The sequence below is a fragment of the Hyperoodon ampullatus genome (assembly GCF_949752795.1).
Source record: "Hyperoodon ampullatus genome assembly, chromosome: 5".
NCBI lineage: Eukaryota > Metazoa > Chordata > Mammalia > Artiodactyla > Ziphiidae > Hyperoodon > Hyperoodon ampullatus.
Window position 1 is genome coordinate 29,868,507 of NC_136918.1, and position 26,294 is coordinate 29,894,800.

The window sequence follows — 26,294 nt, forward strand, 5'->3', positions numbered from 1 at the left end:
TCCTTGTCTGGTTTTGGTATCAAGCTGATGGTGGTCTTGTAGAATGAGTTTGGGAGTGTTCCTCCCTCTGCTATATTTTGGAAGAGTTTGAGAAGGATAGGTGTTAGCTCTCCTCTAAATGTTTCATAGAAATCCCCTGTGAAGCCATTTGGTCCTGGGCTTTTGTTTGTTGGAAGATCTTTAATCACAGTTTCAATTCATTACTTGTGATTGGTCTGTTCATATTTTCTATTTCTTCCTGATTCAGTCTTGGCAGGTTGTGCATTTCTAAGGATTTGTCCATTTCTTCCAGGTTGTCCATTTTATTGGCATAGAGTTGCTTGTAGTAATCTCTCATGATCTTTTGTATTTCTGCAGTGTCAGTTGTCACTTCTCCTTTTTCATTTGTAATTCTATTGATTTGAGGTTGTCTCTTCTAGTAGTATTCATTTTAAAGTCTATTTAGTCTGATAGGAGAATTGCTACTCCAGCTTTCTTTTGGTTTCCATTTGCATGGAATATCTTTTTCCACCCCCTTACTTTCAGTCTGTATGTGTCTCTAGGTCTGAAGTGGGTCTCTTGTAGACAGCATATATATGGGTCTTGTTTTTGTATCCATTCAGCCAATCCTTGTCTTTTGATGGGAGCATTTAGCCCATTTACATTTAAAGTAATTATCAATATGTATGTTCCTATTCCCATTTTCTTAATTGTTTCGGGTTCGTTATTGTAGGTCTTTTCCTTCTGCTGTGTTTCTTGCCTAGAGAAGTTCCTTTAGCATTTGTTGTAAAGCTGGTTGGGTGGTGCTGAACTCTCTCAGCTTTTGTTTGTCTGTAAAGGTTTTAAAGGTTTTAATTTGTCCATCAAATCTGAATGAGATCCTTGCTGGGTAGAGTAATCTTGGTTGTAGGTTTTTCTCCTTCATCACTTTAAATATGTCCTACCAGTCCCTTCTGGCTTGCAGAGTTTCTGCTGAAAGATCAGCTGTTAACCTTATGGGGATTCCCTTGTGTGTTATTTGTTGTTTTTCCCTTGCTGCTTTTAATATGTTTTCTTTGTAGTTAGCTTTTGACAGTTTGATTAATATGTGTCTTGGCGTATTTCTCCTTGGATTTATCCTGTATGGGACTCTCTGTGCCTCCTAGACTTGACTATTTCCTTTCCCATATTAGGGAAGTTTTCAACTATAATCTCTTCAAATATTTTCTCAGTCCTTCTTTTTCTCTTCTTCTTCTCGAACCCCTATAATTTGAATGTTGGTGCATTTAATGTTGTCCCAGAGGTCTCTGAGACTGTCCTCAGTTCTTTTCATTCTTTTTTCTTTCTTCTGCTCTGCAGTAGTTATTTCCACTATTTTATCTTCCACGTCACTTCTCCTTTCTTCTGCCTCAGTTATTCTGCTATTGATCCCATCTAGAGTATTTTTAATTTCATTTATTGTGTTGTTCATCGTTGCTTGTTTCATCTTTAGTTCTTCTAGGTCCTTGTTAAATGTTTCTTGCATTTTTTCTATTCTATTTCCAAGATTTTGGATCATCTTTACTATCATTATTCTGAATTCTTTTTCAGGTAGACTGCCTATTTCCTCCTCATTTGTTAGGTCTGGTGGGTTTGGGGTCTCCTTTTTGCAGGCTGCAGGTTCATAGTTGCCGTTGTTTTTGGTGTCTGTCCCCAGTGGCTAAGGTTGGTTCAGTGGGTTGTGTAGGCTTCCTGGTGGAGGGGACTAGTGCCTGTGTTCGGGTGGATGAGGCTGGATCTTGTCTTTCTGGTGGGCAGGTCCACCTCTGGTGGTGTGTTTTGGGGTGTCTGTGGACTTATTATGATTTTAGATAGCCTCTCTGCTAATGGGTGGGGTTGTGTTCCTGTCTTGCTAGTTGTTTGGCATAGGGTGTCCAGCACTGTAGCTTGCTTGGTCGTTGAGTGAAGCTGGGTGCTGGTGTTGAGATGGAGATCTCTGGAAGATTTTCGCCGTTTGATATTATGTGGAGCTGGGAGGTCTCTTGTGGACCAGTGTCCTAAAGGTGGCTCTCCCACCTCAGAGGCACAGCACTGACTCCTGGCTGCAGCACCAAGAGCCTTTCATACACACGGCTCAGAATAAAAAGGAGAAAAAGTAGAAAGAAAGAATTATTGGTAGAAGAAGTAGAAGCAGAAGAAGGAGAAGGAGAAGAAGGAGAAGAAGAAGAAGGAAGGAAGGAAGGAAGAAGAAAGAAAGAAAGGGAGGGAGGAAGGAGGGAAGGAAGGGAAGGAAGGAGGGAAGGAAGGAAAAAAGAAAGGAGATAAAGTAAAATAAAATAAAGTATTATAAAATGTAATAGTTATTAAAATAAAAAATAATTATTAAGAAAAAAAAAACGGACGGATAGAACCCTAGGACAAATGGTGGAAGCAAAGCTATACAGACAAAATCTCACACAGAAGCATACACATACACACTCACAAAAACAGGAAAAGGGGAAAAAATCATAAATCTTGCTCTCAAAGTCCACCTCCTCAATTTGGGATGATTCGTTGTCTATTCATGTATTCCACAGATGCAGCGTACATCAAGTTGATTGTGGAGCTTTAAGCCGCTGCTTCTGAGGCTGCTGGGAGAGATTTCCCTTTCTCTTCTTTGTTCTCACAGCTCCCGGGTCTCAGCTTTGGATTTGGCCCCGCCTCTGCGTGTAGGTAGCCGGAGGGCGTCTGTTCTTCGCTCAGACAGGACAGGGTTAAAGGAGCAGCCGCTTCGGGGACTCTGGCTCACTCAGGCCCGGGGGAGGGAGGGGCACGGAGGCGGGGCGAGCCTGCGGCGTCAGACGCCAGCGTGACGTTGCACCAGCCCGAGGCGCGCCGTGCGTTCTTCCGGGAAAGCCGTCTCTTGATCCCGGGACCCTGGCAGTGGCGGGCTGCACAGGCTCCCCGGAAGGGAGCCGTGGGGAGAGATCTGCGCTCGCACACAGGCCTCTTGGCGGCGGCAGCAGCAGCCCCGGCGTCGCACACCCACCTCTGGGGTCCGCGCTTTCAACCGCGTCTCGTGACCGTCTCTGGAGCTCCTTTAAGCAGCGCTCTTAATCCCCTCTCCTCCCGCACCAAGAAACAAAGAGGGAAGAAAAAGTCTCTTGCCTTTTCGGCAGGTCCAGACTTTTTCCCGGACTCCCTCCCGGCCAGCCGTGGTGCACTAGCCCCCTGCAGGCTGTGTTCACGCCGCCAACCCCAGTCCTCTCCCTGCGCTCCGACCGAAGCCCGAGCCTCAGCTCCCAGCCCCGCCCGCCCCGGTGGGTGAGCAGACAAGCCTCTCGGGCTGGTGAGTGCTGGTCGGCACCGCTCCTCTGTGCGGGAATCTCTCCGCTTTGCCCTCTACACTCCTGTTGCTGCGCTCTCCTTCGCAACTCGGAAGCTTTCCCCCTCCGCCACCCGCAGTCTCCGCCCGCGAAGGGGCTTCTAGTGTGTGGAAGCCTTTCCTCCTTCATGGCTCCCTCCCACTGGTGCAGGTCCCGTCCCTATCCTTTTGTCTCTGTTTATTCTTTTTTCTTTTGCCCTACCCAGGTACGTGGGGAGTTTCTTGCCTTTGGGGAGGTCTGAGGTCTTCTGCCAGCGTTCAGTAGGTGTTCTGTAGGAGGTGTTCCACGTGTAGATGTATTTCTGGTGTATCTGTGGGGAGGAAGGTGATCTCCGCGTCTTACTCTTCCGCCATCTTCCCCGGAAGTCCTGTTTTTCCTAATTATTAAAGTAGTTCAAAAATAGGCACAAGTGAAAAATCCATGACTAAGTGATTGATTATAATATAGTAATGCAATCTTTATAAAGATTAAAATATTTATTAACATAGGGAGATGTTCATAATATATTATGAAGTGAAAACAGCAGGTGGCACAATAGAATATATTTAATGTGAAAGTAACCATTAACAGTGGTGGCCTGAGTGAAAGGAAGAGTATAGAGGGACTTTGTAAGGGACCTAGTCTTCTGTGCTTGGAAAATCTGTAGATGCCTTAAGTGCGTGTAACTAGCACCTGGGGGTCAGTCTTTACACTGCAGGCAAGAGTCAGCTATAAGAGCGGCTACAGTGGTACCTGAGAAGGAGAGACAGCCTCGTGGGCATCAGACAGACACAGGGTTGAAACCAGGCTCTGTCACTCGTGAGATCAGCCTCCTTATGATCGCGTCTCCATATATAAAATGGAGATACAAAGATCAATCTCTTGCCAGTTGGTTGCCAAGACTAGTATGTTTTTAAAGCCCAGCACAGGTTGGGTTTTCAGCACAAATCCTCCCCTCTTTCCCCTTAACTCTTAACTGTCCCTTCTGGTGGGCGAGCCTGGGAAACTCAGCCAGCCCGCGACCGGAGAGCTGAGTAGTGACCGGTCTAGGGCCCTGCCGCTAGTTAGCAGGAGAGCTGGGAACAGTACCACACTTCCCAAAACCTACTCAAATATTCCTCCATCACATCATGCCAAAAGATGCTGGATTTTTGGATCTGCTGGTCATCAGATGAGGTGTGTGAGCTCTTTGAGCAAAAGCAGCTTTGTCAGAGCCGAGTGGCGCGTCTGCAGGCCGCCGTGGCATGAGGCTCCCGAGGAGCCGTGAGAGCGGCCTCAGATACTCGTCCTGGGAGTTACTGCTCTGCACCCTTTTCTCGTGTTAATTATTTTCACTCAATTCCTTTCATTTCAAGAGAATGAAATGCCATGTCAGCCTATGTTATCATCAGACATGAAATAATGTCTTAAAATGTCAAGTACAGTTCAAGGCTATTTTTATAACAGAACAAATACAGAGAAAAGCATCTCAGTTAAAAATTAAATAAAGGCATTTGTTTAAATGGTCCTTTAATCGAAGAGGCAATAAAATTGACTGGTTAGCAGTTATTTCCTTATAGTTCTGGAAGCCAACACTGAAAAAGTATTTGTCTTCTCAAAACTCTACCGAATTTCCCATGTCATTACCTCCACATAAGTGAGCTACGTGAATTCAAAGATTTAGAGACAGGAAGTGAAAATCTGTGTTTTATTAAATCTAAACTTTTCCTGTCAACTTTAGAAGACTTTTTCACATGTTCATTTTTCTGTTGCCATAGTCACTCCTGACAGTTGAGCTGAAAACCATTGACAGCAGGAACCTCCATGGCTGAGTCAGGCTATTTTTAGGTTTGCCATCATTCACACGTAGTTTAATTGCACGTGGGTGAGCTGCCTGCACTGCTCTGATCTGTGAGCAGCTGGGCCGCTGCTCACCCTGCCTGCTCCCAGGGGAGGTGTTTCCCCTCATCTGTTTGGTATTTACACTACTTTCTGGCAGCTTGCCCTTTCATTGGTGGTTCACACAGACAATGGGAGGGCTAAATGCAATGAATTAAGGGAAATTAGAGTTCTGTAGCCCATAGGATCTTAGACTGTTGAAGATGTGGACTCCCAACAGGCCGTCTCGCTGGTGCCAGGAGCCCAGACCCCATCCCAGGCCTTGGACTCTCTTCCACTGATGATCCTGCTGAGGCCACACTCGAATCGGTAGTTGGACTTCAGATTTGCTGTTTTATGGCACACATCCTTACTGATTTTGTACTTGTCCTGATGTTTATGTAAGAATTAGCTGTAAGAGGAGGCCATTTTTGAAAATCAGTTTATTTGCCTCTGCAAGGACTTTATGAATCTGATTTGCTGATGTTTATAAAAACAACGTTCAATTGATGTCTTTGGAAATGTTCAGCAAGCAGTTAACTAATGACATTTGAGAAACACAGAAGGAAAATGTGATCACCAGACAGTTTTCCCTCTGTCAACCACACTGTGATAAAAGCTTCTTGTAATTCTTTTAAGAATTTGAAACACTGCATTTAATTGTGGGTAGCATAGTCCTCTGTAGAAGGATAAGATATACGTCACCTGAGGGTCTTGTTAAAAATGCGGATTTTTGACTCAGTAGGTCTGAGCCGGGGCCTGAAAATCTGCATTTCTAACAGCCCCCAGGACACCTGGTGATACTGGCCCATGACAGACTCCAGGCAGCAAAGGAGCAAGAGAACTTACACAATCGGGGCAAGATTCAGTTAATGTATTGCTAGTGCTGTCATGCATCCGTAACCCCACACTGCAGGCACACGTGCAGGAGCTCTGTGGGTGGAGAGCTCACAAGCTCCCTGGCGACATTCAGTGCTGTTCTCAGCCTCTTTCCAGCCTTGCTGTCTCATCGTGGAAGGCATTTTCCCCCGGGTTGTATTATCAGAAGCCTTGGAAGCATCTTCCTTGCACCAACCCTAGACCTACTGAGAAAAACTTAGCCAGCTGTACGCTACCTTACCCTTTCCTGGCTCAGAGAACACATCCCTGATCACGTGGCCTCAGTATGGACGATTCATCTTGCATCATTTTGTTTTCCATTTTATGGCTCTCCATTTTCCCACATGCTTTTCCAAACTGAATATCTTTCACTCTCTTTCTCTTTTTTAAAGATCATTCCCATATCCTTTGTCTTTTTTAAACTGTGTCTGACTGCAACACCTGTTCTTCCCACCTCCGTACCAGGCTGCCTTTCCACCTCCTCTAACCCCGGCCTCTCCAGCGATGGCCCAGGAAGCAAAAGACTTGTCCCCCACCTTCCCCCCACCTCAGTAGAAACAGGCTTGCCACCAACAGCTCGAAGCCTTCAAGGACTTCTTGGCCACCACAAGCGTCTCATGCTGAGCTAAGAGCTTGTGAGTGGGGAGAAGGGGCCTGAGGCGGAGGTAAGGAGGCTCGTGTCCACTGCCATGGCTGTGTTTCACTCCCAGCTGAGGTGTGGCACTTGACTGTCCCCAGTCCTCAGGTGGGCAAAACCTTATGGCCTGCAGTTCACAAAGAACATATCCATCTTCCACCCAATTCAAAGGGTCTTGTCTGACTAAATGATGTTATTTTAGGATGATCTTAGCCAAACTTCTATCTCATTGCTCCCACATGAGACGCGGTGGTTACCGAAACCCCAGGATATTTCCTATTAGTGAGGTCCTAGCTGTGTTTTTGCTTTTATTTTTAGAAATATGTATTCTGGCAAAGGTGTCTAACTGTTACTGGAGCTTAGAGACCTTTTAAGTTGAAAAGTATGTGCAGAGTCTCTTCTGGTTGACCCGAAGGTGGCAGCCATATCATGAACAGGATAGATTTTACCTTGAGGAGCCGTGCTTCTGTGCCAGCCTCTGGCTGGCAGGGAGGGAAATCCTGAGAGAAGAATCAGAAACGGTTGAGACCAGTACAGATTTGGAACTCTGTGCTGAGCACACTCAGCTCACTTAAGAGAACTGTTTATTGACCCGAAGACTAACCTTCAGTGCAATACACGTTGTTTGCCTAGTCTTCCCTTGGGTTTTCCTACGGAGTGTTCCTCTCCTGGTGCTGAGTTTAGGGTCTTCAGCCATTCTGGCAGCTGGATGCAAAGTAGGACCCTTGATTGTATTTTCTGTGTGATCTGCTTTTTGCTTTTTAAGACAATACTGAGCACAAAGCCCCGGACTCAGTCCTTGACTCTCAGTAGACCTTCAGTGACTGTGCTTCCCTTCACCCGCCCCTCCCACTTCTCAATCCAGGATTTGGCTTGATCGGATTAGTAGCCCTTAATTCTTCACCTGAGAAATCTCTCACCTACATCTATTCCTCAGGAGATAAAAATCAGCCCTAATGTTGGCGGGAAAGCCTCGCATTAGCCATTGAGCCAATATTTCCTAAGTACCTGGTCTATGATGTAGAAACAGGCTCGGGGTGAAGTGGGTTGGGGTGGGGTGAAGTGGGGGAGCGCTTTTCAAATCGAGCTCAATGTGTATGGAAAGGGTGGACCAAACTTCAAAGTAGGGAGACAGAGCGCAACAGAGAATATGCCATGTTAGAAATACCTAAAGGGACACGTGGCTTCACAGGGAGCAAGCACGGTCCTCCTGGAGCACCGGTGATCTCAGAGACATTGGCACGGATGGTGGGTTCAAAGTCAAGGGGTGTCGTGAACCTACACCACCCACATTTGGAACCAGAAGACCTGGAGTCCAGGACTTGCCGTGCAGAACTGTGCAGTTTCAGAAAACTTTGAGTCTTCAAGCCTCATCTCTGGATGACAGTCGCTAGCATAAAAGATGAAGCAGGAGAGTCCATCAAGCGGGTGCTTGCGGAGGGAAGGCCTGACGCTTGAACAGCCTTAAGGTGGGCTTTGAAGAGAAGGAGGGTGTGGTGTTAGGAGGAGAGTAGAAGGGCCTTCTAGTCGGGGAGTGGCATTGCGCGGACACCCAGAAATAGACACCACGGGTTAAAGGGTGAAGACTTGACGCCTACAAGTCTCTCGTAAACCTGCCTTCTCCCAAGACTGGACAACTATGGCACACCCCCCGTGGGCAGAAATCCCTTTGCTAATAATAGTCCGGCCAAAGCCAATAGTGACGAGGTACAGGTCTGTCCCCCTCCTTGACTAATGGTCACTTCTTAAACCGCCACCACTCTCTGGACGCGTGTGACCCTAGGGCAACCATACACGTGCCCCCTCTGGTTTGTAACAGCCTGTGTATTTCCTCTGGGGCCGTCCTTTATTGTCAGAGGTCAGGGTGACTAAATCTCTGTCAGAGATGAGAGAACTCTGGGAGCAGAATCCACTTACCTGGGTATTTAAGGAACTGGGGAAAGAAACAACAACATACTAAGCAATAATAATCATAGCAAGGCAGCATGATAGACGTGGACCACTCCGATTATCTCCTCTAACCTTCAAGACGGGTGTTACCCGTGTGTTACTGATAGGTTTAGTGACACACAGCCGCATCAGTATCATGGCCCAAGGTCATCCAAGTCCAGGCTGTTGGATGACCACTCCAGTGCTCTGGAAAGCTCTGGGAGAAGTGATTGGTGTTCACTTCTCTGGGAGAAGTGAAAGGTGACTCCCTGCCACTGGCTGACCTCCCTTAGGTCAGTTCCACCACCAGATAAAGGGCACTGGCATCTCAAGGCAGTCAAGTCGCTGCCAGGACTCCATCCTGTGCCTTTTCATATCTCCGGCTTCCCCATCAGTGCCATGTGCATAAATGGTGTGTGTGTCAGGAGGGCTCAGGAGTCCAGCCAATCCGGAATCTGATCCTAGCTCTGTCCAGTCATGGGACCTCGCATAACAGACCTGGCATTTCTCAGCTGGGCTCCCATTTCTATGATAGGATGATGGTCCTCATCCAGAAGGGTTGTTGGGATAGTCAGATGAGGTAAGGTGGCTGTGTAGACATGGAAGCTCCCGGGTGTTGAGCTTCTGCAGTGGCCTGGGTGCTGTGCTGTTTATTTATGCTTCACACTAATCCTCTGGGGAAGGGTCTGTTATTACCCCTCAGGCACAGGGATGTTAAATGACCTGCCCAGTTTCACCTCCTCTGTAGACAGAGGTGAGTTCTCCTTTTGTCCCCTTTTCCTGCCCTTCTTAATGAATATAGGCTTCTGTTATCTTTGTACCCGGCGTATAGATGAAAACACTTTTATTATAGCATTGAAAAGAATTTTAGGAAATTGAAAAAGTAGTTCGTGTGCCATTTCCATTATCCTTAGAGAGAGAGAGACCCATTTTTGCGGCATTGACATTTCATTAAAAGTAGTGGAGACCCCATGGGATTGTGATGTTGATGAGATTTTTGTGTAATTTCCACAGAAGCACTTAGTTTTGTGAGGTTTTCCCCTTTAGTTTCAGTGCCCCAACATCTGTAATAGGTAATGCTTAAATAGAAGGAGATTATATAGAACATAATCTTCCTTCTACACAGAAACAAAAAGAAAGGACCTTTGTATCATCATTTATATTATTCTGCCTCTTACTAGAAGGAAAAATGTGCACTAAACATTTCACATTTCTGCCTTCAATATTATAAGGTATGAAAAGAGATCATTATGTTTTTCTATTTTTACATGCAGTGCATTTGTGACTGAGACGTTATATATTACTAAAATGGTTGTAAATGCTGCCTTGAATCAGTTTATAGTGGAAGTGGCTAGGCAAAGGATTTACACGGTCAGTACTTTGTGAGGTAAATAAAAATTCTTGTACTCAGGACATTTAGCAGCCTCTGTAGGTGCCCTTTTGTTTTGACTTGGATTTCTGTACCCTGGATTGCACAGCTAGTCAGCTCAGTTGATTACAGGAGAGGTTTAGCCTTAAAATTAAGTGAACATTTTATGTGGGTTTTCAGGGGAGAATCTCCTGGTTTTCATCACCTTCAAAAAGGTGAACTTTGATCCAATCCAAAGAACCAGGCTGGGCTTCCCTGGTGGTGCAGGGGTTGAGAGTCCGCCTGCCGATGCAGGGGACACGGGTTCGTGCCCCGGTCCGGGAAGATCCCACATGCCGCGGAGCGGCTGGGCCCGTGAGCCATGGCCGCTGAGCCTGCGCGTCCGGAGCCTGTGCTCCACAACGGGTGAGGCCACAACGGTGAGAGGCCCGCGTACCACAAAAAAAAAAAAAAAAAAGCCAGGCTGGAGAACTGCTGGGTGGGAGTGCACTGCTGAGGACACCAAGGCTCTGGGCTCCTGTCCTCCCAGGTGCGCCCTTGGCCTTGGTCCCCTTTCATTAGAGGAACTGGATGATTTTGATCCTCCTGTGTGACAGGTGTAAGGTCGGATCTTAACAAACGGCATCGCGAAACAGAGGAAAGCTTCAAGTGAGCTTTATTAGGGGGCGCTCCCGGGCGAGGTTCACTGGTCCGAGAGAAAGGGGCCAGAGAAGTCGCACCCGGGCGAGGGTTGGGCAAGATTTTATAGGGGAAGAAGGGAAAGCGGTGTGGTGAATCTGGGAGGGTGCAGGGTATTCCTTATTTGGTGGTCGCAATATCTGGTGCCGGTTACATCAGTCTTGGGACCGCTAGTCCCGCCCCTCGAATGGCGGGAAGGCTGGGCCGGGTGGAAAGCCCCCAGGTCAGTTCCTGGAACTGGGTGGTCCGGAATGTCTCCAGGTCAGTTTCTGGAACTGGGTGGTCCGGAGAGTTTCGGTCTGATGCAACCTGTGAATCTGATTGCGTTCCCCTGCCTCGGGCCAGTTGGCCTTACAACAGGTAGGCAGCGTGGCTGCTGTACTGAGTCGAGAAGTATTCCCCCCATTCACGTTCACCCGGAACCCGTGAATGTGACCGTATTTGGAAAGAGGGTCTTGACAAGTGTCATCGAGTTGAGACGAAGCCGGAGGAGGCAGGAAAGAACACTTCTCTCCAGCCTGCAGGGAGCGAGGCCCCACCGGCACCTTGGCTTTGACTTAGCACCTCTGGAACGAGAATACATTTCTTTCGTTTTAAACCACCCAGTTTGTAGTCCTTTGACACGATTACAGCCACTGCTCACATTAACCCCCAAAACAGTAGAATAGACACACCAGGAGGTTATTTATTTTTTTCTTAAGTCAAAGCAGCCCAGAGGCAGGCCCTGGGAGCAGGTATGGCAGCTCCACGGTGTGCTGGGGCCCCGGGCGCCTCCCGGCCACGCCCACAGCGCTGGGCGGTGATCCTCACCCAGGTGCTTGCGAGGTGACCTGCAGGGTTCCTGCCAGTCTTTCAGGCAGCACGAGTGGGCAGCGTAAAGGCCCCAAAGGCACAGACGGAGCCAGTCCCCATGGGGAGCTTTCCAGAGGCTCCTTCCGCCGGCTTCCCTTACAGCTCTTGGGCTACCGCGGTGCCACGTGACCACCGCTGGCGGCGAGGGAGGGCGCACCGCAACCTCTGGGACCCGCCGGTGAGGAGGGTTTGGAGGGTGGGGTTGGTGTTGCCCCCCCAGCAGCCCCGCCACCTCTTTAGACCTGAGAGACAGTGCGGCGGCCGTGAGGATCTAGGCTGTGGCTGCTGGGGTCTCCGCAAAGGAGAGCACAGGAAGGGAGGGGCCTTGAGTAACAGGGAGCGTATCCCCACTTAGGCCTGAAGGACCAGGGTTTCCGTTACTGCAGCCTCCCCAGCCCGCCCTGCCGGCATCACCACTACCCCTCTGGAGTATACGGGCCATGGGAGGCTCGCAGCAAAGCAGGGCGTCCACGAGAGCATGGCTAGGCCTTCTTGGTTCATGGGATTTTCGGCCCGCACGGCCAGTGTGATGTGGTACGGCCTCAGGTCTGTAGTGGGAGGGTAAATCTATATACTTAAACTGGGGTGTGCAAAAATCTCGCTCTGAAGTTCCAGTCCCACCAACGGCCGTCTGAGGCCTAAACACTTGCCAGTTAGAGGCAACTCGAGTTCCTACCAGTTAACCACCTTGTCTGGACCAAGACCCACAGTTCGTTTCCCCACTCTGTCTCTTCTTCCTGCCCGGGTGGCGTCAGGATTCTGGTCTGTCTCACGTGTCCCTCTGTTATTTGAGGAAGGGCCTCTGAGTGCCCTCCGGGTCCTTGCCGGCCTCTAAGGAAGTCTCTGTTCCCGCATCTTTCTAGGCCTCTGTCCCCACTGGAGCCACTGACTGCCCTGTCAGCCAAGGCCTGTGGTCCTTACTGATGCCGACTGTGGGTCCCACCACTACGTTGGAGACAGGAACCAGGCAGTCTGGCCAAGCCCTTTGGCTCCGTGCGATGTTCCACAGCAAACTCTCCAAGGGTCAACAGGAGACAAGGTCCTGCAGGGCAGGACATAACCTATCACAGTTGCTCTCTACAGATCGCCTGTCTTCCTGGCCCCCGATTTGCCAGGTGCGGCCTCTGTTACTTCCTTGGACGGGAGAACCCCCCGAGCTTCCTCCAGCTGTCCCTGTGCCCCTGCATCCGCTAGCTGAGCTTCCTCCCGGGGCCTGGGAGCTCTCCCCTGCTGCCTCCGCCTCCACGGCCGGAGCTGGGGATCTGCCCCCTAGCGGCTCAGTGGGGCAGGGCCACCGCCCTGCCAAACTGCCCAGGCAGCCCTGGGCCCCGAGCTCTGCCTTAAAACTGATTCACTTTGTTATAAAGCAGAAGCTAACACACCATTGTAAAGCAATTATACTCCAATAAAGATGTTGATTAAAAAAAAATGCCTAGAAGATTTGAAAGAGAATTCCTCAAGTTAAAAAATGTCATTGAAATTTAAAATTCAATAAATATTTGATACAATAAGGCTAGGCTACTCTAACAAAAAGATCCAACAATAATTCAGTGCCTTAAAGGAGACTAAAGTTGGCTTTCCTCCCACATAATAGTCTGAGGGAATGTTCAAGGTAAACGTTGAGCCTCTATTTCATTTGGCCATTCAGGGATACACTATCCTCCAGGTCCTTGTTTTCATCTATAGGTGGGGTAGTGAGTTGTCATGCGTTCCAGATAGCTAGAAGGGACAAGAGAGAATGGAGGAGTTATGAATAGGCCTTATTACATTTCCATCCTGGAAGTGGTATACTTCTATTCTGTTCATGTTTTATGGACAAGAACTTAGACCTAAGTGTGCTCCTTGGTAATTCCTCCTCTCACCCCTCCCCAACCCACTGACCCCAGGCATACATTGTCCTACTTTCTGTAACCATAAATTACTTTGAATTTTCCAGAATTTTAAATAAATAAAATTATATGGTTAAAAAAAAAAAGAAAAGAAAAAGCCAAGCAGTCCTGAAAACAAAGGCAACCCTTCTCAGTCGTCGCAAAGACCTACAGAACTGTCTCTGGTCAGTCTTCTGCAGTTGGTTGTCGTTAATGTCATGTTGAGTGGATTTTATGGTGGGTTTTTTGTTGTTGTTTTTTAATTGAGAGAGAACAAATTGTTACAGGCTTTTAAGGAAACCAGAAACATTCGCTCTCTAATTATATCTATTATTCCATTCCCATTCATCTTGCTGTCTTGCTTTGAAGCAGGCCTTTCTATTAGCCAGAAACTGCAGTCACATTTTCTGAATAAGTTAAGGCTGCTGTTTTTCTGCTACTTTCTGTACGAGAACTTGTCAGTATGGTCTGTAGATTTATTCGTAGCGAAGGTTCTAATAAACCGGCTGGACTCAGGTTGATAGCACCAGTCTTCGCCTTGCCCCTCGCTGGAACTACTCTTTGCAAGTAGTGAGGGTAGCAGTGCTCTGCGGTGCAGGTTCCAGGGATGTTTTTCCATGTTTGTTCAGTCGGTCGGTCAGTCAGTACTTACCGTGCGCCTGAAATGCGCCAGCCATTCTGCTGAGGGCTGGGGGTGTAGTCCTGAACCAGACCCTACGGGCGGTGATGGACCACAGACAAGCCAGCAGACTCCTGTGCTAATGTCGGGAGTGACAGGGCTTATTGTCGAGGCAGTAGAAGAGCTGGTGGGGGAGACCAGAGGGTGGCCTGGGCCGCTTGGCTGTGCTCCAAGGAGGCCGCAGGGGAGCCGAGGGTGGACCCCTGAGGGGAGCGGTCGGCAGGGCTCTGGGGACAGAGCCTCCAGGCCCCGGGGCAGGCAGGATGCCGGCCCCGCCTCTCCCGCCACGGGCCTCAGGGGCCGGGCACAGAGCAGAGGAGCCCCGCCCAGAGACTGGGCCAGCTTGGCGCAGTGAATGACTGAGAACGGGGCTTGTGAGGCCTTGGAAGTAGGGTATTGTGCAGGGCCAGGAAATAAGGAAGCAGGTGTTAACGGAGGGTGAGCCTGCTTACTGCAGCGATTCTCAATGTGGTGCTCGGATGGTATCTTTGTAAAAACGTGTTTCAATTCCCCACCGCCCCAACACAGTCTCCTGCGTAGCGCTGGGGAGGGGGCTTCCACTCCTGCGCTCCCCTGAGAATCCCCTCCTCGGAAGCCACAGTCCCCAGCAGGGCTGGGTGCCTCCCTCAGGCGTGCGGTGGGGAAGGCCGAGGTCCCCTGCTTGCTGAAGCCCTTGGTGGGCAGCTCAGCTTGGTGAGTCCTCAGATCAGGTCTGGCTGAAGGCCTCTCCAGCAGAGGCCAAGCCTCCTGCAGGGCATAGGGAAGCAGTTCCTGTGAAGACCCTGGGTTAAGTGTTGCTGACTCCGTGAGCTTGTTCTTTTATTTTTAACATTATGTTGAATTGACAACATACCGTGCTGTTTACATTTTTTAAAGATGGTGTCTTTAACGTACGTCACCTGGGAGGACCTGGTCTTTATTTAGCGAGAGGAGTCAGGTAACAGCATTGAGCTCTGAGAAGTGTAGGAAGCCCAGCGGAAACACCTCCTCCCAGACGCTGCTCACCACGTCTAGGTCAGCAAGGGGCGCCCTGGGCCCTCTGGAGGAGTAAGACACGTCTGTCACCGTGAGAGCGCATCCGTGGGATGTCGGGGGAGGCTGTGTGTACAGGCTCGGTGCCCCCGCGCCGTGCCCGGCACCCGCCCCATCTCTAGATGGTCAGAGCGTCCTTGGTGGGAAGAGTTGCTGTGAAACTTGGCAGAAGCCTTCCCCAGCTTGTCTGAAGTGATGGTGTGACAGCAGATAAGTTACACCCAGGGCACTAGTTACAAAATGTCATTCTTCTATTTTCAGTAAATATTCAAGAAGTGATACTACAAGAAAATTTGGAAAAAGAAGATCAAATTCTGGTTTCCCTGGCGGGACTAAAGCAGGTATGTCCGCTGCTCTGACTTTGTGTCGCACAGGCCACCCTTGCAGTGCCTGTTGGGGAGGGCACCAGGGCACGGGTACCGTGACATCAGAGCCAGTGTCCCCTGGCCCTGCGTCTCCTCCCAGACAGACCCCTCCTGACTCTACCTGCTCAGGGCCCTGCTCCGCCCAGCAGTTACGTCTGACCAGCCTGCAGCCCAGACCGGTTTCTCATTTCCCACCCCTGCCCCTTCCTCTTAGCCAAGCTGTTCTGTTTGCTCCACATCGAAGCTGCTGTGGGGTGTGTGGTCCAGCTCAAGTCCAGTCACTCATCACGAATGTCCTGGGAGCACAAGGCCTAAACGATCACCTCCTGTAACAGGCCTCAGCCCCTCAAGGGCCACAGTGACTCGACCCTTGAAGGACTGAATGGAACAGAAATGTCAGTGAAGAGACGTGGCCTGCGTTATTAGCCCTCAGCTGGGGTGGGCCCCTTCAGAGGCCGAGGGCTGTTCCGTGGAGCCGGGTGTGAGGGCACGTGGTGCTTCCTGCTCTAGGATAACCACCAAGGGCGTGACAGCCCATCTGCCCCTGTGAGAACCTGGCCATTCAGGCTGTAACGTCTTCCTTGGTCATTCGTAAGTCAGTGGTTTTGATATAGAGCTGGATTTTTCTCCTGTTCTTTCTTTCTGATGGTTATAAATTGATATCCACACTCTAAAAGAACAGTCAATGACAAGTCTGATTCAGATGTATTCGAGGTTTAGCTGACATTTAAAACCAAACTCATTCATCTTTCTCATGGATTTTCTTCTTCTTTGAAAACAGATCAAAGACATTCTAAAAGGTTCCCTGCGTTTCAACCAGAGCCAGCTGGAAGCCGAGGAGAACGAGCAGATCACCATCTCAGATGACCACTACTGCTCCAGCGGCCAGGGTCACCTGCCCAGGGCCACCAAGCAGGTACAGGCGCTCTGAGAACACTGTCACATTAGCCTGAGACGGAAGGGGAGGGGGGGATGCACACACATTCACATTATGGATAATACAAGCCCACCAAAGCTACGTCACGTGACCGTGTGTGAAGTTCAACTGTACAATACAAGTGACCTAAGCCAGGGGTGATGTACATAGCTGTGCAAGTTGTGTACTCCAGTGCCCTGGGCAGTGCCCTTCAGAGTAGACTAGTGTCTCCTGGAGTTGTGCAGTGCACAGCCTACACACCTGTATGCAGCAGCTTCGGCCTGAGCTTCCTGCCAGTCCCACCGTGCAGTGTTAGAAAGCTGGATCTCTGCCTCAGTTATTGGTCAGTTGCCTTCAGCCGATGCCTCCATTCCCCTTTAGCACAAGAAGTACTATCTGTGCTTTCCTAACGCTGTCTTGAGTGTACTTCACTGGCCTAGAACCTCTTTGGCCTTCATGGGGAAGGACTTCTCAATGTCCATCCTCTAAGCCACATAGGTCAGCAATTTTTTTCTGTAAATGGCCAGAGAGTAAATATTTTAGGATTTTCCCACATGTGCTCTCTGTCACAAATCTGTTTTTGTATTTGGTGTGCTAGCTTGCTTGTTTCTACAGCCCTTTAAAATTTACAAAACAGAAACAGACTCACAGACTTGGAGAACAAACTTATGGTTACTGAGGGAAGAAGGTTGGGGGAGAGGGATCAATTAGGAGTCTGGGATTAACACATACACACGACTATATATAAAATAGATAACCAACAAGGGCCTCCTGTGTAGCACAGGGAACTCTACTCAATATTCTATAATAACCTAAATGGGAAAAGAATTTGAAAAAGAATAGATACATGTATATGTATAACTGAATCACTTTGCTATACACCTGAAACTAACACAAATTGCTAATCAAGTATACGCCAATATAAAATAAAAATTTAAAAAGTATATATGTATACATAAGCCATTCTCAGCCTGAGAGCCACACAAAAACAGGCCACAGGCTGGATTTGGTCCACGAGCTGTCATTTGCTGACCTGCGCTCTTGGGTGTCAACATGGTGTGTAATTTGTTCTAACATAGAATCCCAGAATTTTCCAGTTAGGAAGGATCGAAGAAACACCTGCTCGGTTTACCAGTGAGGAATTGTTTTCTGAACCCATGTCCCAGTTCAGTCAGCTTCCAGCTCCACCACGCTGCCTCCCAGCGTGTGATCTGATGGGACTAAACATTCCTAATAATATTCTTTTTAAAATGGTGTGCAGAGTTTCATCTTGAAAATCTCCCATTAGCTCTCATCTAAGTTACTTTCTCAAAAACTAGCATCCAGATGCTTGTAAATTATGTTTTGTGATTTTAAAGAAGCAAAGTGACATTTTAGAATGGGACTTTTTCAGTTTTAAGAGTACTCTTCCAGAAGAGAACCGTGTGTGGTCCGTTTCATCCAGCTTTAGAAGGGAATTTTCAGAGAGCATTTTGAGTCTGCATTTTAAAGCCACATGAATCCAACAGTAACATTGCAAGCTTACCTCGATTAGTTCCTCCAGATTCCCCTTCCATGCCCAGATGTTTAATTTTCAATAATTATTTATTTATTCACATATTATTGAGCTTAGGCCCACCCCCGACCATTTTATTCGACAATTTTATTTTAAAATTTAGCGTGATTTTTTTTTTAGTTGAATGTCTAAAAATACTACAGAAAAAGAGCTGTGAAGAACACTAACAAATTTTCTAATTGAAAACTTCTTGAGTATACTTTGTAATCGTCCTTCCCAGTTTTCAGATCTGTAAGAACCTACCAGTTGCCAGCGCAGCCCCGACAGACCCAGTGCAGCCTCCACATGAGCTGGCCGTGAGCCGGGAAAGGGCGATGCAGTGTGATAGGCCCTCGTTCCCGCAGAGAACTGGGCTCACCCCACCTTGGAGCAGAGGGCCCTGTCCCCCTGCCAGTGCCCCTCCCCACCAGGGACTACAAGGGCGCTTCCTTTGTGGCAGTGCACGCACCCCACTCCCCCCTGGGAAGCTGGTGGAGATGTGGCTGTTCTTTCCCTCTGATTACACATCTTCTCTCGAGCTCTGCCAACAGCAGAGGGGAAACTGTATTCTTTTTTCCTCTTTTTAAATTAGTTTATTTTTGGCTGTGTTGGGTCTTCATTGCTGCGCACAGGCTTTCTCTAGTTGTGGCAAGAGGGGGCTACTTTTCGTTGTGGTGTACGGGCTTCTCATTGCAGTGGCTTCTCTTGTTGCGGAGCATGGGCTCCAGGCGTGCGGGCTTCGGTAGTTGTGGCACACAGGCTCAGTAGTTGTGGCTCACGGGCTCTAGGGCGCAGGCTCAGTAGTTGTGGCGCACGGGCTTAGTTGCTCCGCGGCATGTGGGATCTTCCTGGACCAGGGATCGAACCCGTGTCCCCTGCACTGGCAGGCGGATTCTTAACCATGGCGCCACCAGGGACGTCCTGGAAATTGTATTCTGTGGGGTGAAAAGAGCCTCATTCTGTGCCTCCCTTCTGCAGTCTGTCCTTCACACACTCCTTTGTGAATCTTTGGGAGGTTTTGGATGAACTTCACTCAAATCTACCACAGCAGAAGGAGGGACTTGGAGGACCCTTGATTCATCAGTCCATCAGCCCGTATCACCTGCCTCACTGGTCTTTGGTCCCATATTTTTATCTGTGCTCCAGAACTGCGGGGCGCTAATGCAGTAGCCACTAGCCACAGGTGTCTACTTAAAATTCAATTTAAATTCATCAGGATCAAAGAGAATTCAAAGTTAATTCAGTTCCTCAGTCACACTAGGTACCTCTCCAGTGCTCAGTATCCTCATGTGAGTAGGGCTACCTGCCTGGACAGCACAGAGAGGGGACATTTCATCAGCGTGGAACATTCCTGTTGAACAGCACCTGCTTCCACTGCGATCCTAAATCAAGCTGAGCAACAGGAGTGGTGGGGTGGCAGGGCCGGGAAGGTGGCCATCCTGGCCAGCTGTAGGCAGGACTGCCTGACATGTTGAGAAACTTTTTATATTGTGTGACACATGCCTGTGTTTGGCAGAAAGAGAAGACCGACCTAGGAAATTACAAAGTTTCTGTAAAGGATAGAAACGGCACCAGGTAGTAGCTGAGATTGCTGTGGAAATCCAGAAAGAAAGCTTACTTGGGTCTAGAAAAAAATTCTAGGTGGGAATCCAGAAGAATGGGGTCTTTTCATCTGCTTGTGACGTCGGCCAAGTCTCCAGGCCTCTGACCTGGGCTTCAGTTCTTGGTTCGTAAGATAATGGTGCAGTGGGGTAAGAAGAAAAGATGGTTGCAGAAGCCCTGGCAGTTCTAACGCGCCTTGTCTGGGCCAGTCATGGCTGTATCCGGAAACTGGGAGGAGGGCGGTGTCACTCACCGTTTATAACTTGACTCCACTGCTTTTCCAGAAACAAGCCAGATAATTAGTGATGGTAGGAACCATCTTTCCTTCTAGCCACAGGCTAAAACACGTTACGGGTGTTTCTCCTCTTCAAGTCCTGCCCATGTCCTCACTGTATGCTAAAGGCGGATAGGTTATCTTGGCATTTCTGTGGTAGAGACACCACTCTGAAAATAGGACTGTCCTTGCTCACTCTGTTGTCAACCTCAGATAAGCTCCTGAGTGGGGTGGGAGGTCAAGGTTCTCGCGGCTTATAGCTCAGCACAGCAGTCACATGAACAAAGCATCTGCAGTCTGGAGGTGGGAGGCCAAAGCCAAGGTCTGACGTGCACCCGCGGGCATGGACATGGGGGGGACACCCTCCCCTGAGGCCCCCTGGCCCCGACCACCTCACAGAGGGCAGTAATGGGATGAGAAAGGGCCATCTGTCTCACCAAACTGCCCTAGTGCCATTAGGAATCACGTACCCTTCTACTGCAGGGCCATGTGCTGCATGTCTCTTCCGTTTTGTAAGAATTGCTGTGTTGACAGGCTATAAACAGCTTTACAACTTGAGCTGAAGAACCTTGAGGCCTGCTGTGTCTCAGCACTGGGATCTTTAATGCCATTCTGTTCCTGTTCTCCGATTAAATCTCTTAAAAGTAGGCAAATTGTCAGAGGGGGAGACACCTGAGCCATTATTTAGCCACTGGCCCACATGTCACTCAGGAGAACATGAAATTCAGAGGGGGCCTGTCAGTCACACCCAGATTCCCTGAGGAGTGTTGCTGACTCTCTATCCAGGCTCTGCCCATAGCCCAAAGGTAGTCTTGGCCATGCTGGAGCCAGAGTTCCCCGGGGGGCCTTCCAGCCAAGGGGCTCTGTACCCCTCCTTAGACTTCAGGCCCTGCCCCAATTCCCCCCACCCCTCGGGGAGAGCAGGCGGGCGGGGCAGGCAGCAGGTGTGGCCACTGCATTGGCTTAGTTGGCCGTGGGCAAGGGCTCTTCCTGCCAGGCTGCAACATCCCTGGTTAGACTGTGGCTTTACTTCCATCCCAGGGCTGGCAGGAGCTTCTCTGATCGTAACCCAAAACCTTGACCGGTGTCCTTGGATGTCAGCTGCTTTCGTTAAAAACAAAACACATAATGACTCAGAAAGAAAGGAAAATAATTGTAGAGTAAAGCCATTGCGTCTCTATACTTTTTGCAAAGGACCATTCCGCGTTTCTGTGTCTGTAGAAGCCCCCAGCCCCCCGCATTGTCCCGGGAGACCCCCGGCGCGCTCAGCCAGGATGAGCGGCTGTGAGATGTGAGGAGGAGATGGAGCACATTGGGCGCCCCCTGCAGCCCCACTGCAGGCGGTAGTAGCATCCCTGCAGATGGGGGTGGGGGGCGCACTGGGGAGCCAGCCTGTGGCCTCATAACCATCTGGGCGTGTCACTCACCGCGTGGCGGCCACACCCGAGGGCGGGGGCGGGGACGGACACGCTGTCCTCACCCCACGCCCCCTCACATGGGCAAGCTGGCGCCCCAGGAGGAGGGTAATGAGCGGGGCGGGGCCGCGGGCCGTGTGCTCCGCTCCCCAGGCCCACAGCTCCCATCGGAGGGGCCTCCCTGCGTCTTTCCGGGGGGATCGTGGGGCCCCCGCCCTGCTCCGCGTCTCACCGTCTCACCGTTTCTTCCCTCCCCCACCCCGCCGTGCTCTGACTCCTTCCCAGGCCCCTTCAGCAGCGCGGGGGCACAGGGAGAAAGGCGACACGGACGACTTCATCCTCGTCTCCAAGGACGACGAAGGGGGCGGCGCCAGGGCGCCCCCGGTCGGCCAGGCTCAGGCCCCGCGGCCCCTCCGGAGCTCGGCCCGGCGCGCCCCGGTGTTCTCAGACCCGCTGACCGGCCTGGCTTCTGCCTCGGCCTCGGCCTCGTCCGGCAGCCCCAGCTCCAGCCCCGACGACGACAGCAGCGGCAACAGCAAGGACTCGGGCTTCACCATCGTGAGCCCCCTGGACCTCTGACCGCCGCCCGGCCACCCCCGCAGCCCCGTGAAGACGCCTCTGAAACCCAGCCTCTTCCCAGCGCGCACGTGGCCTTGGTGCAGCCCTTGAAACCTGCGGAGAGAAGCAGGGGGCCCGCTGAGCACGCCGGCAGACCTTCCCCAAAATGCAGACGGCTTTCCCCTGTAGCTCACCCGGCCCCGCCAGTAAGGTCCCCAGCGTCACACTCACTGTTCAAAAAGACCAAACCACAGCTAGAATCACTTGCTTTGCCCTCTCCTCCCCAGCGAAGACGGTGTGGCCACTCCATCCTGTATATCTAGAAGGAAGAAGTGGGTTTCAAATCTTCCCTCCCCCAGAGCATCAGGCATTAGGAAAACTGATATCAAGAAAACACTCTCTCTGGAAATCTGTATCTCAGCCTATTTCATACTTCATTCCTCCCTCGAGAAGCCGTACAGTAGAGGCCAGGTGCAACCAAATGGACTAGAACTAGTGGACCCCAGGGCTGGAAAAAACCTCCCAGATAGTTACAGTACTCTTTAGGAACAGGGTCTAAACTTAGGAATCATATTTACCTGCGACCCGGTTCCAGTTTTTTTCGTTTGTTAAAGAATACATTTCTAAACCTCAGACCACGTCAACTCCGGCCATCACTGCCCCTCCTTAAACAATTGTATTTCATCCTTCAGAATCTTTCTTAGTCAGAAAAGAGGGTCACTTAGCCACGAATAAGGCATGACTGTGTGCTCTGCTGATTTGGGTCATCGTCTTAAAGGAAGGAGACAGTGCTCCCTGGAGTGGGATCTAGACAAGCAGGAGAAACACTGCGACTTGGGAAACAACTCCCCAGCAAGTGCACCTGCTTTTTTCCTTTGCTTGGCTTATCCCTTTGAAGAGAGGGGTCAAAAGAAGGCTGACTTTCTTAGCATGGAAACATGGAGCAAATCCTGGGCTGGGTCACTCCCCCGACAGACTTTGTGACCTCAGGCACCGCATTTTATTGCTTTTGTCTGCAACATCTGCATCTGGGAAAGGACACGTCAGATGGAATGATCTCATAGACCCCTTCGGTTTTGAAGTCTGCAGATTCTAAAAGCCTGTATGAACCCTAGCGAATGACAGGTGCCTTGGTCTCAGAGTCATGTAAGTCACATATTAGATAATATCTGCCATTACTATAAATGTAGCATTTTTTTCAATTTTAAAATATTTTAAGTCATTTTTTATGATTTCTGGATTTTCACTGAATATTGCTATTTACTTGCCAGCTAAGTTCAAGGATTGCTAGCAATAATCTAAATTACACATTATTTTCTCAGTCTACAAATCTACTTTTAATTCTTTACTGTTTTCTACATATTTTTGTTTTTTTTCCAATGTAGAGTTAATTTCAGAGCTAAGAGCCTCGGCTGGTTGCTGGCTGGTGTGAGCAGGAAACCACACTATTATTCAAGTAACAGAGAGGTTTAATTTTCTGACTGGAATGACATTGAGTGAAGACCAGTGGAGATGTATACCTTAATTTAAGCACACTATCAGCAGGCAAATGACAAGAACTGGGAAAAGGAATTGTTTTGTAAAAGGATACTTCAGGGTCTGGGCATAAATAAATTCAATATATCAGCCTGACCATTTCCCTAACTGTGAGGAAATAAGGAGGCACCAAGTTGGGGATTCCACATAGTTATCTGGCTTACTTACCTGAGTCACTGAAAAGAATATGGACAAATGAAAAAGCGGTTGGTTATTGAAGGTTTAGAAAGCTTTTACCCTTCCCAAATTTGAGAGCAGTTTGGTTTGGGAGGAGCCGTAATTAGGCTTCAGTGTCCAGCAGATTTTCTAAAATAGCATGAAGTTTCACTGATTTGGACAATAAAGAAGTCTTGGATTAAAGACTCACCTGGCCAGTGGAGCATGGCACCCGCTCCAGCCCCTTCACCTGCCCCTGGCTTACTGTCTGCACCACGTCCAGGCTCACTCCCCTACGGCAGGAATCAACAGGCCGAGAAGGGGGAAGAGGTGTCGGTTGCTTTACAGACAGGTGCCACTATGTAAAGTCATGGCTGCTGTATGTACTAAAAGCAAAATGTCAAGCCAGACAAGCAACTTATTTTTGACAAAGCTGTTCATCAAGTAACTGGCCACTCTTAAGAGTAGAATATCTTGAACTGGAAATTTTAAAAAAGTTAAACTTTCATTAAATTCACGACTGTTATTGGAGAAATATCATAAAATATCTTTTTAATGTGACCACTACTTAATACAATGAAAAACTGTGTACAGTGTGTTGCTTCCAGGTTGGATGCCTTTACATTGTGTACCCAGCAGGTGTCTCCAGCCAGGAGTGTCTGTCCAGCCGCAGTGCCCTTAAACCTAGTGGCTATCCAAGTTCAAGGCTACTTACATTCTCCTTTGTAACCATGGCTCAGCAGGCACACCTACAAAAACATCTGGAACCCAGAGACCCCAGCAATCATACATAAGTAAAACTTGTAGATTCGGTTTTTCCCCAGTAAGTGCTAATTAGACCATACAATCCATCTGCGTCTTAAGACACTGTTTTCAGTTCGGAAAATGCCTGTTTCTAGCTGGAACTAGAGTGGCTACTCTGTTGTTCACACTGGAACTGAGTTATGATGTCTTTGTATACAAATATAGCATATTTGGGCCAGGAAAAGAATTTCTTGTTAAAGAGTTTATTTGCCTCCACACGCAGAGTTGCTACATACATTCACAGTTTTAATAGACGGCAATTAGCTATTCCAGTTGTGCTTTAAAATCCCCAATATTATTTTTCATTAGTGAGTGCAAAGCAAATGTCCCATCTGGCTACAATTGGTCCTAGAGTTATAAATTCTGTAATCATCTCTAGAAGGTGCCCTCATTCTCCAGTTTCATCGTTTGCTTTTTCGGGTATGACTTCAAGGCTCCGGCGCGGCTTCTGGACGTCGGTGTTTTCTGTGCCTGGTTTATTGAGTCCACAGGAGACAGCCGCATAGTGGATCTGCTTCAGGTTCTCCACAGTCTCGTTCTTGGCGTACTTCAAGAGATCTGCTTGTCCCTGTGATAAAACATGTAATTTGTTAGACATTGTGAGATGAGACATGACTTATGGTTACAGTTTGACAATATAGGTCTTCCACTGAAATAGAAATATTTTGCTTCCGCAAGAGGGAATATTTATTTCTGACTGGCATTGAATCCAAATAGGTCAATTTTAACAAAAAACCAAGTTTGTTTTCCCGGTTCCCAATGCCAGACTCCAAGAGTGTGCTGCCTTTTCAGTCCTTTCCGTTTTCTGGGTACTTTATGTTTACATACATGGAATCAAGCAGGCAGGGCTCTTGATGAATGTCCAGGGTGATCTGCCCGCCACTCACCTGGGGTTGGGGCAGAGAGGCTGGAGCAGCCAGGAAAGGAATGACCATTAGCAGATGCAAAACACCAGAGCCAGTGACCAGCCATTGTCAACACCTGGCCAATCAACAAACTTACTGTCTGACCACAAAAGATGTCCTAGTTGTTGGTACATTAAAAATATTTCAAATCACATCTGTTAGTGTTGTGCAGTTTTTGAATCCAAAATTAACAATCAATCACAATTCAGTGCTCTTATTGAGCTGAAACAGCAGGGATTCTGTATTTCGGTTGATTTTGTCAAAGCTTTCTTGCCAGAATATCAGAGAAAAACAGTTGCCTTCCTTCTGAGGTGAGTGACCACAGAAACTCTCCTGCCCTCGGCCACCACCGTGCAGTGGCCACGTGGCTGAGAGCCAGAGAGAGCAAAGACGGCCACCTGCTGTCCCTGGGGCCAGCAGACACCTTTCTTCCCAATACACACAGTGGAGGGAAGAGAAAGAAGAGGACACTCACACCACTTTGGGAGTCTGAAAGAGGCACAAAAGTGTCAAATATTTTTTGTTTTCATGCAAATCGGAATGCAAGTTACGAGTGGTTGGACCTCAGCATGTCTGGGGCCCACGAGGACTTCCAGGCTGTTCTGGAGCCGAAGTCCCCAATCCAGGAGGGCTCACCTGGGTGTCTGCTCAGGAGCACAGCAGACTTTAGGTGCCTTCACTAATGTAACCGAGCAGGACCCTATGGGGCCTTCCCGGGACAGGCCCTTCCCCCATCTCCTCTGCTTTAGCTCCTCCCTGAAGCACCCAGGTAACAGCATCTGGTGCACATGTCCTGAGTTATTTCACAGATGTGAAAACCCCCCATCAAACAGAAGATGTTAACTACTTGACGATCTTGAGCACATAGCCCCCAGGCCTCCTGGAGCCTAAGCACTGATAATGTTAACCCCTGTGACGCCACCCTGTTACCTCTCCATCAGCCAATCAGAGAATTGTGCATGAGCTGATCACATACCCTGCAACCCCCTTCCCTCACCTGGCCTTTAAAGATGCTTTGCTGAAACCTTTCGGGGAGTTCAGGGTTTTGGGGGCACAAGCCACCCTTCTCCTTGCGTGACCCTACAATAAACCTTTCTCTGCTCCAAACTCCAACGTTTTGGTATTGTTTGGCCTCACTGTGCATCGGGCACACAAACGCGTTTGCTAG

General features: G+C 49.1%; 2 protein-coding genes across 3 annotated transcripts in view; one reads left to right on the plus strand and one right to left on the minus strand.

Moving 5' to 3' along the window:
• TBC1D5 (TBC1 domain family member 5) overlaps window positions 1–21,746 on the plus strand; it is a gene marked incomplete at both ends in the record, with an annotated part of 358,820 nt that extends 337,074 nt beyond the window's left edge. For both annotated transcript variants that reach the window (XM_079704730.1, XM_079704731.1), the window contains 3 exons: window positions 15,323–15,402; window positions 16,208–16,342; window positions 21,453–21,746. In XM_079704730.1, coding sequence (XP_079560856.1) covers window positions 15,323–15,402; window positions 16,208–16,342; window positions 21,453–21,746 — 509 coding nt within the window. The remainder of the gene's footprint in view (window positions 1–15,322; window positions 15,403–16,207; window positions 16,343–21,452) is intronic.
• A 2,720-nt stretch (window positions 21,747–24,466) lies between these two features.
• Window positions 24,467–26,294, minus strand: part of PLCL2 (phospholipase C like 2) — a 217,386-nt gene continuing 215,558 nt past the window's right edge. The window contains exon 7 of the mRNA XM_079704729.1: window positions 24,467–24,789. Coding sequence (XP_079560855.1) covers window positions 24,610–24,789 — 180 coding nt within the window. The 3' untranslated portion in view covers window positions 24,467–24,609. The remainder of the gene's footprint in view (window positions 24,790–26,294) is intronic.